Source organism: Puntigrus tetrazona, chromosome 4, assembly GCF_018831695.1.
Source record: "Puntigrus tetrazona isolate hp1 chromosome 4, ASM1883169v1, whole genome shotgun sequence".
NCBI lineage: Eukaryota > Metazoa > Chordata > Actinopteri > Cypriniformes > Cyprinidae > Puntigrus > Puntigrus tetrazona.
Genome location: NC_056702.1, coordinates 27,907,098 through 27,925,691, shown reverse-complemented (window position 1 = coordinate 27,925,691; position 18,594 = coordinate 27,907,098). Strand labels below are relative to the sequence as shown.

Here is an 18,594-nt window from a genome sequence, read left to right as displayed (position 1 = left end):
TGAAGTCAACTACCTTTAGTAACGCTTGAATTAAAAAAGTCCAACATTATAAAATGCATTTCTTTAATTATCGTGCATTTATTAGAACCTAAAATAACAAATCCGCTCAATCAGGATGAAACTAACGCAGTTATGTGCTAAGAAAACTAACCCTTGGAATCCACCAAAGGTAATGACAGCCTTTGGGACCTGCACAAGCAAGTTGGCGAAATGTTTCGACAGCGGTATTCAAAAAAACACACACACACACACACAACAACAGCGTGTCATGCTCTTCGGAGACGCTGCAGCTAAATTACCGGTTCACACAGAACACTGCAGACAAACAGGTTTCTAACTTAATGGAAGGATATCTCCTCCCCCTAAAAGCTTGACTTAGAGAAGCCAGGGAGACACAATGAGAGAGCGTCAGGGGAGGGGAGCTATTGTGTGAAGCCCAGGACAGAGAGGGGTGAGAATATACAAACCCGAAAGACTTCATTCTGAAGCCTCGGGCTGTTTACTGAACCAAAATACGGTGACCGCGCTCTCTCACACACACACACACACACACACACTGTACAACCAGCGCCAAGACCATTTGTTTGGGTGGGTCTGGGTCAAAGGAGCAAACTGAGACCACCTTCCCAACCGTATCACAGTTTGGGCGTTTTTTTTTAATACATATTGGTTAAGTGAACGCCCCTAAACTCATCTGTGGATATGCAAATTGAAATGCAGGTTACACCCATGACAAAAATTTACCATGGTAACCATAAAGAGTATATCAAAACACCACTCGCCACAGTTAAAATAACTACCGTAAACCAGAAAAAAAAAAAAAAAGCTCTGAAAAAAATGGATGTACCCTAGTACTGCGTCTGGTGTAGGTGTACGTTTAGGAATTAATAGTACATTTCACAATTACAAATAAATGACAGGAAACGCATCGAATTAAATTACTGGAAAAATCCCCTCCCATTAGTTACAGTACTTTGATGCAGTTTTCATGCAGTGCTAGTAAACGTCATAAAGAAACTGCATGTAACAGTAAATAAACGTGACATTTTAAAAGTAGAATTAACATTTTATTGCCAAACATACTAATAACCTTCTAATTATACATTTTTTTTAATCTTTTGTTTTACTATTTTCAATAGCAAACACCACATTTTCCTAGTTATTTATCTAATGCACGTAAAAGACAAGCATGTGGTTGCAAGTTAAACAAATTTAGTTTGAACCAATTTAGTTCAGCATAACTTTATATTTAAATGTAGCGAAAAGTTCGCAACCACATACCTTCAAAAATCGACTATCATTTTTCCCCAGTGTATTTTGGCATAAACTGTGGTCACCATGGCATTTTTTTCACCATTCAGAATAAAAAAAGAAACCTGTTTGAGCAGCATACTGTACAAACATACTCATTCAGGCCTGTGCCTCGCTGGATTAGATTTCTGAGGAGATGATAAACTGTGCTGTATGGCCAGTGGGAAAGCACTCATGCATTCTTTGGTTTCCAGCACACTTTCAGTGTTGGAGAAACACCAAAAGCCTCAAACAGAACGACAGGCGTGGCTCTCGCAATTCATGGACATTTGTTTCTTTTTTGACATTTACATTTATTGAATGGGTGCACGCATTCAAGCGGAGTAAGGTATTAAGTACACCTCAGCTTTAAGGATCTTTGTGTTGACTTAAGGCCAATGAACCAGCTCAACTGGTCACATATGAAAGGAGACCTGTGCAATTCAACACAGCTCCTTCACACCAGCTCAAGAAAAGAACCGTCCTCAATAGAAAAAAAAAAAAAAAAACTGCATATAACGTTATGATGGCAAACATGATGTAAAACCCATCAAATTAAAAATGGTTATGCACAAATACTGTAAGCGTTTAACATTTACAGTTTTTCTATGGCATTAAAATGGACAAAAAAAGCTTCCAATCTTATGATCTGTTTTTGTGCATTTTCATCCGGATGAGATCTCTCTACCTTTTTTCACCCTCTAGTACAAATCAATGTGATAAAAAAAAAAAAAAATACTCTCATAATCCTGACCTTTTCTTGCAATTCTGCATCAGAACTGCAAGATATAAACGGAAGCATAAAATAATTTAAATAATTGCAGTAGAGATATAAATGTGGAATTGCTAGAAATGTGGAATTGAGAGATGCACTCAGAATTGCTAGATGAAAATGGAATTTGCAAGAATAAACATAGAATTGCATTTAGAAATATAATGCTACGGTATTAACTGTAACTGCAAAAAAAAAAAAAAAAAAAAAAAAAGTAAAATAAAATAAGATAAAATTTCAAGATGTTCACACAGCTATGAGGGGAAAATACTATTCTGCGAGAAAAATGTCAGGACAGCTGTGAGAAAAATAAGTCATAATTGTAAAAAACTGGCAATTACCATTTTTATTGTATATTCCGAGGCTGATGCAAGCTTCCGTAAAAAAAAAAAAAAAAAAAAAAAAACTGGATTAAATTAGTTCAAGTATTATTTTCTTTTTAATCAATGAATGTCACAAAAAAGTGGGGCAGTTCAAACATTCTTAGTTAAACACATAACAACAGTTACATAAAAAGGCAAAACATCTGAAAATAAATTATATTAAAAGAAACATTGAGATTATAAAAAAATGAATGCACTGCACTTTAAGAGAATATAAACACCCTGTAAACAACCTGAGAACATTTTGCAAATGACAGATGTTGTTTGTTGACTATTTAAAAAAAAAAAAAAAAAAAAAAAAAAAAAAAACTTTACTGCACTCAACAGCATTCGTTGTGCAAGAATAACCCCAAAAAAACAAAAACAATTTCCATTTTAAATTTGACATTGTCCAATTGCATTTGAAATTCTATCTATCCTATACAAAAACATTTCACATTCAATACAACACCTAAAATAAGCTATGGCTTCCATCTGCACCCTGTCAAATGATGACTCAGTGATGTCTGTCTCCACAGCGTGGTACAGTACAAACTAACCCTTAATTCAGTGTATCTGTGGTCAGACTCGTATGATTACCGGTCTCTCCGCATCAACAGCCCAGACCACTGAAAACAGATCAAACTGTCTACAGGAGTTGCAAGGAGTTATAAAGCTCAGCGTTTTATGATAGTCGTGTGTTTTAATGCTAAAGAGGAGTACAACTTTAATAAAGGTGTTAGTGTTTTTGTAGTCGATTTGCACATACATACATATTGAGACGGCTCTGAATGGTGCTTGCGCATATCTAGGGTTAGAAGAAAGTGTGGGCAAAGACGTGTTACAAATCAGATTAACTCATGAATATTATATTGCTCGCCCAATAGGTCTTGTTGAAGTGGACGCTGGACATTTTATTTGGATGTTTGCTCACTCATATGGCAAAAAAACATATTTTAAATATATGTTAAGAATATATTATACATATTTTATTGTTGTTATTGGTATTATTATATAATGAAAAATAAAAACATTTAATTTTTCTAATTAAAAACACATTCCTTTTAAACCTTCAAATGGCAAAATATATTATATTATATATTATTAAAAAAAAAAAGAAAGAAAAAAAAGTATGTACTATGTCCAATCTTAATTTTTGGTGTATGCATTAGTTCAAATATATATTTTGGACAATATATAATATACATTAAAAATATATTCAGACTGAAAATATGAAAAAAGGCCCAGAAATATATAACAAGCTAAAATAAACTAAAACGTATAGAAAAATATATTTATGCAAATTTATCAGCAATTTTTTTAACTTGGCCTTTTTTGTCTATTATGAAATAGAATTTAAACTATATATTTGTAATATATTTGAACATATTTGCCATTCAGGAGCAGAGGCTTTTTGTTTTGTTTTTTTTTCCAGCCATACCTCTTTAAATAAAGATTTAAAAAAAAAAAAAAAAAAAAGCAATTAAAAAGATGGGAAATGCCAGGTAAAATGTCTGCTTTGCCACCGTATACAAACAAACAAATAAAGACAAGCTGAGATTCAACACAGCTGCATCTCTATCTAGACAGATCTGAGCAACATCAAGCGGATCACTAGATCTTCAAGATCACCGTTTTGGTCGAAGAGAAAAACTAAACAATGAAGGAAAGAATGAGCATCAGTTAAAAAGAAGAACAACTCGAACGCAATTATCAACAAACGCATTAATACAAACACTGTTCAGTTTCAAACTTCAGATGAAGTATGTTTTGCGTCAACTCAAGGTGATTTTGAAAACAGGCCTGTTTTAGAAATCCATTGGAATCCTGATTACAGCAGGACGAGCCGTTGTGGGGACGCCCAAGGACAGAGTAGCAATTTCGCTGCAAAACTGTGGCATGTCGCTGTCCGCAAAAATGCATTTTTTTTCTTTCCCGCTTCGGAGTTGAAGCGTGTTGGATCTTGCCTTGCTCTTAAAATACAATGTGAACGGCTCGCTAAGAGACACAGGAAGAGGAAGAGATGAAGGGTTCAAAAAAGAAAAAAAGTGGAGCAAAAACACGGCAAAGGTGTAAGAAGCTTTAAGCCTGCATCTTTAAGAAGGCACGCTTCGCCACGAATGACCTTCCGTCGACAGCTCGACATCGCCTTCGGCTGCAAGTCAAGTCAGCCATGCGTATCTTCATCGCCTTGGGACTGCAGAGCATGTTCAACAGGTCTTAAATTCCCGATGTTTCAGTGCCTTGTGGGTGCGTTGTGACCGTCTCGTCGCCCCTCAGTGCATATCAGGGTGGATTGCGTTACCCAAAACAGAGCTCTTTCAAACGGACCTCCGTGACGTCGAGCCGAGCTGTCGGTTTAGGGTCAGGTGAAGGATTGAGAGGGCGATGGAGGCCGAATCGTGTTTCTTGAAGAACAATGGAAGAGATGCAGATAAGGTCTTGCCGTTGACTCCTTTTAGATTGGGGTACGTTTGCACAGGGTATAACAGAAAAAAAACAATGGGCATTTATAAACACGTCAAGCTCCTGAAAGGGCCAAACCTTCAGGTTTAAGTCACTCGTGAGGGCAGTTTTTCCAGTTGCCTTGATAGAAGGCATTTGCAGATAAAAAGACTGATAAATGGCTGAAGGGTCGGTCTTGAAGATGCGCTCTGAGGAAGAGATGCACATATCTGGTTACCCACGTAATGGATTTGTGAGTGCAAGCAAAAGCAGGCCGACCGACAACACTTTCAGCACAAATAATATTAGACGTTCGCCATTAAAATAACACCCCAGCAAGAGCAAAACAGGCTTCTACTGCAGAAAGCTTCCCACACCCAAATGCACAGACACGAAAACTAGTTTTCTTGCGACAGCAGAGCCACTCCTTTGTTAGTCCTTCGATCGAAGCATATGCCTCCTTTCTCTTAAGCATATCTTTGCGAAAGTGTACAGAGCGAAGCACTTAATCAAAACGTGCTGCCAAAACCGATACTGATATGCGATAAGCAATTCTTTGAAAGCCCGGAAGTACCACGCAGGAAAGTCAACAGCCTGGAGACATTGCATAGAGCTAGCATGGAGAACAACAAGAAATAAAGCTAAATAAATAATGGTAGCGATTAACAAACGATGCTATGCACTTACCGGGTCGCTTCTCGCTTTAATATGGAGATGGAATGCTAAAGAAAAAGAGAGAAAAACATCAAATAAGTGAAAGAATGAAGTAATTACAAGATGAAAATATTACGTTATTCCCTATATGGAGGAATAAATGACTAATAAAGCACTAGGTTATGAAAGAATGGGGTGTAGTCACTACAGGTAAACACAGAAACAATGACTCTGTATAACTAAAATAAAAGCTCCACTTACTCTCACAGCATAAAGATAAATAACACACACAAACTTCGGGTAAAGGCCCATTTTTAATGAGCTTTAACTATTTTTATTGATTTATTTCTGTACTCGATATCTAACTGCTCTCCCATTCGAAAGTTTGGGCTTGGTAAAAATTAATACTAATAAATAAATGAATAATTATTATTTTTTATTTATTAATGCAGACCAAAATAGCCATTTTTGTTTTATGAATGGAAAGTTTCACAAAATGATAAATACTATAAATATGAATCTTTTGTAAATGTATTTACTGTCATCTTTTCATCTTTGCTTTTATGGACCAAACACTTTTCGAACAGTAACGTATATTTTTTCCTGCCCAATTTTGCACGATTCGGTCTTTCAGTTCATTCCGGCATTACATTCTCCGCAAAGTACGAGTTCGAATTAAATACGGTAACTTAGAAGCGAGCACATGTTTAGAGCGCACACGATGGCGATGTCTCTTTACAATGTTTTGGAAAACAGCCAACGTTATTTGCTTACATACGCTGTCGCACAAGCATCAAAAGCCTGTTAGTTACAAACAAATGACACATATTACGTTCCCCGTCTGGTAAAGTAATTACAGCGTGAACCATATATTCCTGCAAACTAAATTTCTGTTCTAGGGAGCAAAAAGATATTTGAACAATTCATGCTATGACAAATAGGTCAAGCCCTCATAGTGTTAGTGAGACTTCATTGACATGCACGACATATAAGAGAGAAACAAGCAAGCAACGAGACAGACAGTTGTGCAAGGCTGAAACTGCTGCAGAAACGCTCACAAGGGTAAGACAGCGAGACGTGTGCGGACATGACCGACATTCCTCAATGATCTCCTTTTAATTCTCCTTCTGATTCCTACATCGAGATGCACCAGAGATTTCGATTGAAAGATAATTATATAACAGGTAAATGTAGGCAATTATGTCATTTCATCATTATTTTTATTGACCCGAATAGAAAAGTCAAAGAAGCTGACAGTTAGACAGTCTCAAACAAAAAAGAAGTGATGTTCTTCATAAATATGTCTTTTTTCGTGTTTGAATGCGTACTTTATATATAAGAAACGTTGACAAAAGCATGCAATGCACAGGTGGTCTGAGAGAAGATGTTATCTATGACAGACATCAGAAAAACAAATGAAGGGGAGTCGTCCCTCCCAGGATGCATTTGTCACAAATGGAAATACTCGAACTGCAACTTCAAGTTAAAGCTCTTGCACATTTTGGTAGCGAAACTCTTTAGATCTTTGCATTTCGGAAATTAAAGCGTGTATAAAAATTGACAAAGAAAGGCAATTCGCTGCCTACGCCTGGATGGTTCTACACGCAGTGTGTGCGTTTGTATTTCTGTGCTGGTTTTCGTATCAAATAAACATCTCTCTGTTAGACTAATCAGTCGCATTTGCATATGATATCCCTCAAAGCTTAGTTTTGCATTTCCAGTATTTCCTGTCCTTCCCATCTGCTACATATGCGATCGAAATCCATTTTGTACGAACGCGGGCCTTCTATGAAATTATCAGCATGATATAAAGCTCTTCTTGTAGCGATTAGAAGTTTGTCTAAACCTTGTACTACCATCTATCTGATAAAATGAATGCCAAACTTTTTCTAGACTAAATTAAAACCAACAACATTGTCTTTTTTTTTTTTTTTATCTCTGCACGAGATAGCTGCTTTCAGTCAGGCGTAGAAGGGTTGGGTGTGGAAAGCTTGGCAAACTGACCTCACCGCTTGGCGGTGAAGGATTTGAAGAAGGGAAGAGAGTAAGAGACAATTGATTTCAGAGCACAAAGGCAATAAAATGTCCATAGAGCAACAGTAAAAAAATCCCAAAAAAATCTATTATTATTTCAAACATTCAGAACACACCGTTGCGGAAAACAAAAGATAAAAAAATATCTGAACTTTCAGATATGGAATATGTGAGTCATACAAGTCAACTAAATTTCTCTTTCCCTGTTTGGGTTTGAAACAGGTTTCTGAACAACATGTGACTGAGTAAATAATGACAGATTTGTCAGTTTCCATGTTAACTATTCCATTGACAGCCCATGCTACAGTATTTGTGCCGTAAATCAGCGTTTTCAATTGAAATAATATTCCAGTTTTTACTGTATTTTTCCTAAATAAATTTAGCTTTGATGAACACATTGGGTATAAATATTAGCGCATAAACTTTGGATGAATACACGTGATTACATTATCAAATACAGGTGCTACAACTAAATTCGGAGTTACATACCACAGACAAGACTGAACAATATTGCCACATTATTAGCGCTGTATCATCGCTCTAAAACCACTATAAAAGGCTGGAGTTACGAAAGAGCAAGAATCACTTCATTTCATTTTAAACTGCCCCTTTGGCAGTTGTGTGACTGGAATGGAATCAGGAAGTAACAACACATCATATCCTCTACGACAATCATCTCTTACAACACATATGGGCTGAAGGTTTACTGACTGACACCGTCATGCATCGCGTTACCAAAACCACCCCCGTATCCTGTGAGGCCAAAATGTTAAGTGGTGAGGTTATTTGAATGCACTGTCATAATGTCATTGCCTAATTATTAGCTTGAAACGTCTGAGGATAGAAGTAAATGAGAAGAACAGGACGGGGGTGACGGCTCTTGAGGCTAAATGGAGGTTATCGTGAACGTGACGGGAGGGTGGAAGAATGAATTTTGGACTCACTCTGTGCCTGACTTTTTCTTGCGCTTTATAATACAAGCGATGATGATTATGGCCACAAGAACTCCAATTACAATCCCAGCAATCGCTCCACCAGACAGGCCCTCGTCTACCACACCGACCTCTGCAAAACAGGAGGCGTTTAGATTATGATAGACCAAACACAAACACAACAAACATAAATATAAAAATACGCATACTGTATCACCCCTCCACCGGCCATGAATCATTTTTACCACCATGAAATCGTTTGTGCATTATTTTAAGAAAACAGTCCAAACAAATTGGCAGTTTTTACAGTATTTATTATTTAGCATTAATCTAGCCGAATTTAAAAGAATTAAATTAATAAAGAAATTGCATTATAATATAAAAAGTATTTTAAAATAATACTTTGTATATTATTATTATTATTTTTAATATCATTAACAAAATTATTATTGTTAATTGTTATTATTGACATTAAATAAACATTTTATTTTATATTCAATGCATTTCATGCTCATTTTGAACTAAAATAATCAGAATTTTGCACAGATAATTCATTATTCACAAATTTGACAAAAATTGACCAATTAATTGGTTCGCCTGACTAAATCTAGATATGAATTACCACTTAAAGCTGATATTAATCAGTAGGCACACTATGCCGATCATGTCACAGTTGCAAAATAATGAATAAATACAACTAATATAATATTAAAATAATAAATGCAATATATAATCCTATATTAACCATTTATAATGACATATTAAATTATTATAATCTAATAGCATCGTAAATTAATAATATGTTAAGTTATATTTCATGTTAATTAAGAAGTCTTGCCAATATATCAGTATTCCAATTTTATACCGATAATACCGATACCGATACTCTTAAAATGTCAAGATGTGGGTTTTATGTTTCGTGGGCCGAGAATGAGAATGAACTCTTGACCTGGCACGTTTACCTGTGACTGCGAATTTGTGAGTTGTTGTTTTGGTCATTCCTGTGATGGGGTTGAATGCCTCGCAGGTGTACGTGCCACTGTCCGTGGCTTTGGCCTTCTCAATGACGATGTCTGGCAGGCTGTTGTTCAACGCTGTACCATTGAGCTTCCACGAGAATTTACTGGCAGGAACAGAGTCTGCAGAGCATTTCAATTCTGCACGTTCGTCAAACTTCACTGCATTCTTTCCTTTAACATTCACACTTTCTGGACCATCTGAGGGACAGCAGAGAGATCGGCTCAATCAGGAAGGTTACATTTAAATCAGAGTAAACAAAGGTAATGATACAAGCAGAAAGGAAACCGCCCCAATTTGCAAACAAGCTGTTTTGGCGACAGTTTACACAAGACAACAAAAGAGAAGTGATACACAAAGTCAAAAGCTGCCACAAAAAGTGTCTCTGTCCTCCGAAGTGAAATAGTGCCCACAGTTATAAAATCTCAGTCTATCAGAACAATCTTAATTTCAGCTATGGCTATAAATTACATTTATTTAATATACATTCTTGTCACCATTTAGTACAAATCATTATATGGGCATTTAATGGCTTAAACTTCTACTCTGGTTGGGTCACAGAGAAAATTAATTAATGAAACCCCTTCTAAAATGAATCGCTGCATTCAATTCACGACAAAGGTTTATGTAGGACTACATTTACTGCATAAGCAATAATAGTGGAAATAAACAGGATTTCAATGAATTTCTCCTCTCTTGAATACTTACAGTTGATCACCATCACATAGGTGCTTTCGTCTTTGTTGACTTTGTTCTGCAGTTGGCACTTGTAGCTGCCAGCATCCTCTTTAACAACTTTAACGATGGTCAGAGTTTTCTTGTCAGCCGAGAGAGTTAAACGGTCACCAGAAGTCACAGGTTTGGTGTCCTTCAGCCATTCCACGCTTTCGGCTTTTCCAGCAGCTGCCGAGCAGGTGATGTTGACCGTGCTGTTACCAGCGATGAGGAGTGATGACGAGCCGGAGATATTTGTTCCAGATAATGCCTCTAGGAGAACACAGCGGAAGAGAAGACAAGAAATAAGTGGTGAGAAGAAAAAAAAAGCTTTCAGAGAGTGACTAAAAATACAGTAAAAGAGTAATATTGAGACGCCATCTTATTGAATATGTGATTTATTTCTGTGATGTAAAGCTTCCTATGATAAGGCACCAGCCTCCAGAGACTCATAATTTAGAAATCATTCTTATTTGCTGGCCTGCTGCTCAAGAAAGCCTTCCTATTTTCTGTAAAAACAGATTTATGTGGAAAACACTTAATGGATCCATGCTGAATAAAATGTATTAATTTCTATAAAAAGAGAAAACTGTGGCACAAACTTTTGAATAGTACTGTATACGTTAGTTACAATTTTGTTTAGATGGTAGCCTTTAGTAAGTCTTCATTAAAAAAAAAAAAAGATGTGAAGACTATTTCTAAATTACCTTTGTTTTATCATCGTTTTCAGACCTGCTGAAGTTAACTGTAAAGTGGTCTGACCAATAGCATGCGTGCAGGCATTCTACAAAATCGAGAAGGCAGGATCTACAGGGAATATTCAAATCAATGCAAATATGTGCTTGTATGAGCACTGCAAAGAGCATGTCAATTAAAAAAAAAAAACTTTTAAAAGAGAGACATCAATTCAGGAATCCCATCCAGGACGTGTGTGCAAAAAACAAGAGCTATGGTCACCCTGCAATCTGGCTGCATGAGATAACCTCTCAACAGCTTCATTCACCACAGCATTTACTTTTGACCATTGCCTTCTTCTCTGGCACTATTCTCTTGTTTGTTCAGACATCATTACTGTGGAATGTTCCAGTCTGATTCAGACTCATTGCATTCACCAAATACCTGCAACTCTATCATTCAGTACATATCGTCTTCCTCCTCACTGCTTGTGTTTTTAGTTTCGGGTAAGACGCATCAAAACAGCTGCGAATTAACTCCAAAATCATGTCGAAAAAATGCATTTGTGACCCAACTGGAGTTCTTTATATTAGATCTTGTTAAATCGGTTTTGCATAAACAGTTTGCATTAAATTTTTATACAAAAATCAATGACACACACAAAAAAAAAAAAAAACGCATTACGGTTAGAACTTCGAGATCAACCCTGCACTGACTGACAGGTCATTCCAGCATTCTGTGACTGAAACCTAAGCCAAGCGGTACCTGCCCAAACAGTATGTGACGTCAGACAGTTTGTACTCTGCTTTCTTTAGTTTGCGGGTTTCACACACGTGGAAACACCTCAGGGGAAGGCACTGTTCTTTACAAAAGCCACAGAGCCTGAGACCACAGGTTCAGAAGCCATGTACAATCAATCTGCCCCCAATCAAAGAAAACAGAACATTCCTGAAACTTCTACCCGCTAACATGAGCCGAGGCAGACCTCGGAGCAAAGCAGATGAACAGGTTCATCTTTTAAAATGCATTTGTAAGTCAGGTAGCCATTTTGAATAACAACAAATGGACAAACAGCTGTTGCCTGGTGATATTACAAATATAGTTTACATACAAATGATAATTCTGTCATAATGTCATTCCGACCCTGTTTTTTTTACATGCAATTACAATGAATGAGAGCCTGAAGCTTCCAGCTTTTCACATAATGAAAATGCATCTTCAAAAATATAATGAAAGCAGCTCATATGGCATTCACTGCATTCTAAATCATCTGAAGCTATACGATTGCTTTGTGAGAAACTGAAATTAAAGCCATCATTTAAATAGGTTTGGTGAACCAGATCGATTAATAAATTGAAAAGGTCCATTAAACACACTAAGAACTGAGAGAAATGCCAAGGTTTTTTATTTTTTAGTGATCGGTTCCTCACTCTCATTATTGTAGGATTTGGGAAGATATATGTATGAAATGTAGTGCATGAGATTTATTTTTAGGCTTTATCTTTGTGTCCTTTTTGAAGGCCTCATTTCCCACTCATTGAAATTGCAATGAAGAAGTGCAACCAGCAGCAAAGTCATGCGGGACTGGGATAACATGAGTAAATAATGACTTTGAATTACCATTTCTAGTTAAACTACCCCTTCAACATCTCAGATCTCATTTTAGTTTCGCTTCCATTGTCTTTTCAAAGCAAATAGACTTTTTTAATCCTTATCTTATTTCTTGGCAATGAAGTCACCATGGTAAAGCATGTCTATCTCTGTACTGCTCCAGTGCTAATCAAAAGATTTCAACGGATGTCTTTACTCTTAAAAACAATAGTGCACCATATAGATTAGGACCTCCCAATAGGCTTTTCTAAAATAAGCACAACCATACACAAATAAGCATATTAAAATACAAAATACTCAAAAGCCTCTTAGCTGGCATGATTAGAACTTTCATCCTTATCAAGCAATCGTTATCAGTTTGATTTCAATTTTTTTTTTTTTTTATAATTCTCATTGGTTCTTATTGGAATAACCAATTATTTAATGGAGTGTATGTATTTGCATTTACTCAGACTGCTGTAATAGTTGTACTAGAGAAACCAGGCACAATCGATGGAACCTCCGTTTGTATTCAAAGCAGTGTACATGTCTTTAATTTTCTGACTTACCCAGAACAGACACCACAGCGACCTGCGAGGAAACGAAGCGTTTGGTTTTAGCATTGTAGGCCACGCAGCTATAGTTTCCGCTGTGTTTTTCCTCCACATTGGCGAGGGTGATGTTGAGCGAGGTCTTCTGAGGCATCGCCTGGCCGTTAAACATCCACTGGAGCTGAGCAGGAGGGTCGGACTGGGCTGAGCACGTGAAGGTTAAATTAGAGCCTTTCGTAAGGAACGATCCTGTTGGACTCTGTGTCATGACGATTTGCTCTGGACCATCTAGACAGACAAGGAAAAAAAAAAAAAAAAAAAAAAAAAAAAAAAAAAAAAGGCACAAGCAAATGTTAATGAAGTGCAATACACCATAACACATACTCAAGATATTGTAAATGATAACCTATAAATAAAGGGGATGCTTTTTGAGTATCTGGGAGTGTACTGATAGTCTAATATTCAAGAGATTATGCTGCAGTGCATTAACTTTATGACCACACCATGAACTACAAAAAGTTTAATGCATCTGTAAATGCACACATGCACAAACTTCTTTAAAACATCCTTCCTGCCGTTCACAGGCTCATTCACAACCATATTTTCTCTAAACTCAGCCTGCATTTTGTCCTGCACCTGCAGCAGAACCTGTCTGAACTAGAAAGTCTCTGATCTCTGTTGTCATGTGTGCTTTCTAGTGCACACCATCTGCAGAGACACAGAGTGCAGATAGTAAAAAAACAAAAAGACAATCTCAACTTATCTCCACTAACACCAGTGCTGCAGTGGGAAATTTGCAACTTTTACTGTAAGCACTTATATGCACAGAATTGTGTGAATTTGCAATATGTGAATCACATAATCATTGCTGTAAAAACAGGGTTGTTATAATTACATGAAAATGGCACCAATAAACAACTGAATTCAGATGATAGCTGAGGAACAGACTGTACCTCTGAAATTGATGTACCTCAATTTTTATAATACCCCTCTGATAATCTTATATTTAGCCCATAGTCAAACCAAAAAACAAAACAATCCAGTACATTGCATTCATGCTACTACAAATGACACTCAATTTTCACACAAATTTCGACAATACCATTTTCTATGCACAAAGGTCAATTGAACGGCTTTAAAATCCTTAATATATAGTGCAAATATTGTATACACCCCTCATAGTGCCTTTTTTCTAGATTGAAAGACATTGTCACTATGAACTGTCACTTCATGACAAACATAAAAGATTACATCATATGGGCTTGGAACAACACAAGAGTGAGTAATCAATGACAAATTTTATGCTGAACTGTTCTTTTAAAGGCATTTTTCATAGACTAAGAACGTGTGGGTGTGATCAGGTACGTACAGCTCACAGTGAGATTGAATGGAGCGCTCTTCCCTGACTCCAGCGCGTTCTCTGCAACGCAGAAGATGGGTCCTCGCAGATCTGTACGGTAAACTTCAGAGATAGTTAGCTCATTGCCGACTGCATTTTGTTTTATATGCGTGCCATCCACCGCTAAAGGAACTGAGCCGTTCAGCCACTTGTAAGTAAAGGAGCCTTTGGCAGAGCAAGTAAGAACCACGGTGCTGTTGAGCTCTACAGCTTCGGAGAGATTGGACGAAATCTTGACGTCAGTTACAGGTTCTGGAGAAGAGAGAAAATAATCATGAATCGAGTTCATTCTTAAACATCTTTGCTCTTGCTTAACGTTCCCAAGAAATGAAACGAAGTTAAGTGCCTCGCTAAAGGCCATAATAGCGACAGGCCATGACTTGCTTCTTGGGCGATCCAACCAACAACCTCTGGATAACCAACACTGAGATTTGACAACACACATTTGACATCAAGAAAGTCTGCTAGACAGATCTAATCAGGCTGATGACCAGGCAATGGATGAATGCCTTTTAAATAAATCATACTGCAATACAGTTACAGTAAGTCACAAAATGAGTCATCACTTTTATCCATTTGGGTAGATTCAATCATCGTTCTCTAAAACCCACTGTTTAGGTATTATTAACTCTTAACATATAATTTAACTGTTTTTGTAATTTAGTGCAATACAAGAACTGATATAAAGTTAAATCTTCAACCTTTCATTCATCTTCAGACCTTCAAACACTTCACCAACATGCTGTCTAACTACAGAGCATACCTGAAGATAGCCGATACTCACCAAGAACATTAAGATCAATCTGTCCGGACAGCTGCTTTCCTTTGAGAGTCACTATAGTGAGAATATATTCCCCCTTATCCTCCTTCACCAGCGGCCCGAGCTGAAGCTCACACGTCGTTTTATTGTAGGTGATTCTGTTGGCGTACGTCTCCTCTATGTTATCGGTGTTTGTCATTAGGACACTTGTCATTATCGGTACAATTTCTGAACCTTTGTTGAAATTCCATGTTATGGTTAGAAAATCCTTTGCTGAGGTGATTGTTGTCTTGAAGGTCACATTTTTACCTGGTTCAACACGGTAAGGAGAAATACAAATGAAAACACCCCTGCCAAGTACTCAGAAAAGTGTCTACTATTATGGTTAGCTTCACACGTTTTAATTCATATTTTGATTTAATGAACAAAATGGCGGTACACCCATCTACTGAAATTTTACTCCGATTCTATCCTTACACCTTGAATACGTGTGAACGGGTTCTTGTCACGTGGCAACAAAATGGCTTAAATTATACCACGCCGAGTTTGATTTGGCAAATATACAATAGTGCATTACATCGTAAAAACTTCTAAATGATTAAACTACCGACAGCACCTCTTTTCAAGATTTCTGGATATTTTTAAATCAAGAAAGAATAAATAAACCCATACACCGACTCACCGATAACGCCGTTCGTTTTGTCGTAGAGAAGCGGGCTGCCCTCGGAATAGCATCCTATAAGAGGAACAATTTTCAGTCAGGACGCTTAAGGTGAATCTAAGCATGAATAATTAAACTACACAATAAAACATTATGCATGTTAAAACCGCTGTTAAAAAGCGTTTAACGATTTTGAGCTTTCATACATTTTTTTATTACATAAAAATAAAAGACTACTTGAGCTAATTGCATCTTTAATGTTTTGTTTGTTTTTTTAACTTACCAAGGGCGACCAAAATGAGCAAAGGCAGCCTAAAGTTAAAGAAATCCATATGGAGAGATGTGAGTCCCTGGAGCGACAGACAGGAATGCGAGACGGTGTGACTTCTCTGGAAGAACTTGAGAAAGTTAACGCGACACACCCGAGCGCTTTATCTGAAACCCCGCCCCTTTCAACCTGTCCTCCCCATCCCGTGTCATCACCGCGCTTCATTAAGGGGAAATATTGCCCCCTAGACTTCATTCGTCATTGCCATTTTATTCTTACCATATGAAAGCACACGGTATTTGATCGTTTGCGTACGATACTTAATCAGAGAATGTGAGCAAACTGTCGGTATAAATAATACCTTTATTATTATTATTATTATTATTATTATTAAATGAGCATCAAATACAAAAATAGAGTAGAGACAAGATCAGGCTGTCGTGTTAACACTGCAATATATGCAGACAAAAAAATTAAAACATAATAAAAAATATTTAAGTGCATAATGTTTGTCAAGGTTGCATTTAATGAAAAATACAGAAAAAAAGGAGAAATATTGTGAAATATTGTGAAACAGTGGGTTGCTATTTTGATTACCAGTCAGTGCACGGATGCCTTTATGAATGAAATGAATCATACTGCAATACATTTACAGTAAGTCGCAAAACGAGTCATCGCTATTTTCCATTTGGGTAGATTCAATCATCATTCTCTACTATTTAGGTATTAATACCTGTAAACAATTAAATTAACTGTTTTTGTAATTTAGTGCAATAGAAGAACTGTTATAAAGTTAAACCTTCAACCTTTCATTCATCTTCAGACCTTCAAACACGTGGCTTCACCAACATGCTGTCTAACTATATAACCTCGATACTTCAGGTATACTCTATAGCTAGATAGCATGTACGAAATATTGTGAAACAGTGGGTTTCTATTTTAATATACTTTATTATACTATACTGGAGTCTAAAGTGTCACATGATCCTTCAGAAATCCTTCTAATATGCTGATTTACTGTCAGTGCAGCTTAATGTTTTCTTGGAACCTGTTTTTTTTTTTTTTTAGGATTCTTGAATTAATAAAAGTTAAACAGAAGAGGATTTTTTTACATTATCATTTTTAACCATATACACTACCATTCAAATGTTTGGGAAAATTGTTATTTTTTTATTTGAAAGAAAATAAAACTTTTATTCGGCTAGGATGTGTTAAATCGATATTAAGTGATGGCAATATTATTAGAAAACATTAATATTTTGAATAAATGCTGTTCTTTTGTACTTCGTTTTATCAAATAATACTGAAAATAACTACTGCAGTTTCCAGAAAAATATTTGCCATGCCAACACTGATAATTCCAATAATAAATTAGCATATTTGAATGATTTCTGAAGGACTGTGTGAAACTTTACACTTGGAGTGAGGACTGATGGAAATTCAGCTTTGCATCGCATACATTTCATTTTAAAGTATATTGAAATAGAAACCCATTATTTTAAATGCTAAAAATATTTCACAATATTATTTTTGTTCTGTTTCGATCAAATAAATGGAGCATATATGCAACATAAGTAAGATCTTTAAAATATTACTGTCAGACCAACTGTACCGTCTCCAAACTTTCGACTGGTGGTGTATACACACACACACACACACACACACACACACACACACATATATATATATATATATATATATATATATATATATATATATATATATATATATATATATATATGCATAATACATAAAAAATAATAGATTTCTTTTTTAATTATGTAAACTAAAACAGATAATTTGTTTAAAAAACCAAATCTTACAGACAACATTAAACTAGTATAATGTGAGGATGGAGATATGTATTTCTTGCTTCTACTGACTCCTAGTGTCAAAACGAGACACTTCATGCTTGCACATGGCTGTAGCACAAAACTAGGTTAAAATTAGAAAAATTGGTGAGAAGTCATTGTCAGAAGCTAACAGGTGCTTCTGTAATCGCTCAAAAAAGATAAACGTATTAACATGCTACTTTACTAAAAAAAGTTGACAGTCTTCTACCCTTAGCTGTCTCTTCGAACATGCTCTCAAGATACGAATAAATGTGATATTAGAGATATTAACGAACATTTCCTAGTCTTTGCACAGGAGCACTGAAGGAACGCTGCTCTCGTTCTGCAAGAACTCCTTACAGAGACAGATTCCTTTGAAATACACGGCCGTCTATGAAGCTTTACAGGTGTTCACGCTTCTTACAACGATTCCCCGGAGAGCTGAATGACAGTGGAACAACACCGCTGCTCAAGAGCGAGCCCAAACTGAAAACAATTAACTTAAGATAACACATTTTTCTAGCATTTTATGATTTATGTCTACCTCCAACTAATACCTGCCCAGGGGTGCTGCATATGGGAACCGAGCAAACCGACTTGCCATCACATGTTTTCTTATCTAGTACAGGGTCCCAAAT

At 36.4% G+C, this 18,594-nt stretch overlaps 1 protein-coding gene across 1 annotated transcript; it reads right to left on the bottom strand.

The window, feature by feature from the left end:
* Nucleotides 1-2,482: 2,482 nt before the first annotated feature.
* Nucleotides 2,483-16,263, bottom strand: si:ch211-264f5.6 (carcinoembryonic antigen-related cell adhesion molecule 1). The gene is made up of 10 exons (XM_043237769.1): nucleotides 16,140-16,263; nucleotides 15,878-15,931; nucleotides 15,220-15,504; nucleotides 14,406-14,687; nucleotides 13,055-13,324; nucleotides 10,215-10,493; nucleotides 9,452-9,706; nucleotides 8,502-8,622; nucleotides 5,557-5,591; nucleotides 2,483-5,078 (listed from the first exon to the last, which is right to left on the bottom strand). The coding sequence occupies exons 1-9, from the start codon at nucleotides 16,186-16,188 to the stop codon at nucleotides 5,573-5,575; spliced, it is 1,614 nt and encodes a 537-aa protein (XP_043093704.1). The 5' UTR covers nucleotides 16,189-16,263; the 3' UTR covers nucleotides 2,483-5,078; nucleotides 5,557-5,572.
* Between the last annotated feature and the right edge of the window lie 2,331 nt (nucleotides 16,264-18,594).

Coding starts and splice junctions, on each gene's coding strand:
- si:ch211-264f5.6 (XM_043237769.1), bottom strand. CDS start 16,188: ATGGATTTCTTTAACTTTAGGCTGCCTTTGCTCATTTTGGTCGCCCTT. Junction 9,707..10,214: donor CTATGTGATGGTGATCAACT/GTAAGTATTCAA, acceptor GCTGTCCCTCAG/ATGGTCCAGAAAGTGTGAAT. Junction 8,623..9,451: donor TCACAAATTCGCAGTCACAG/GTAAACGTGCCA, acceptor CCTGTTTTGCAG/AGGTCGGTGTGGTAGACGAG.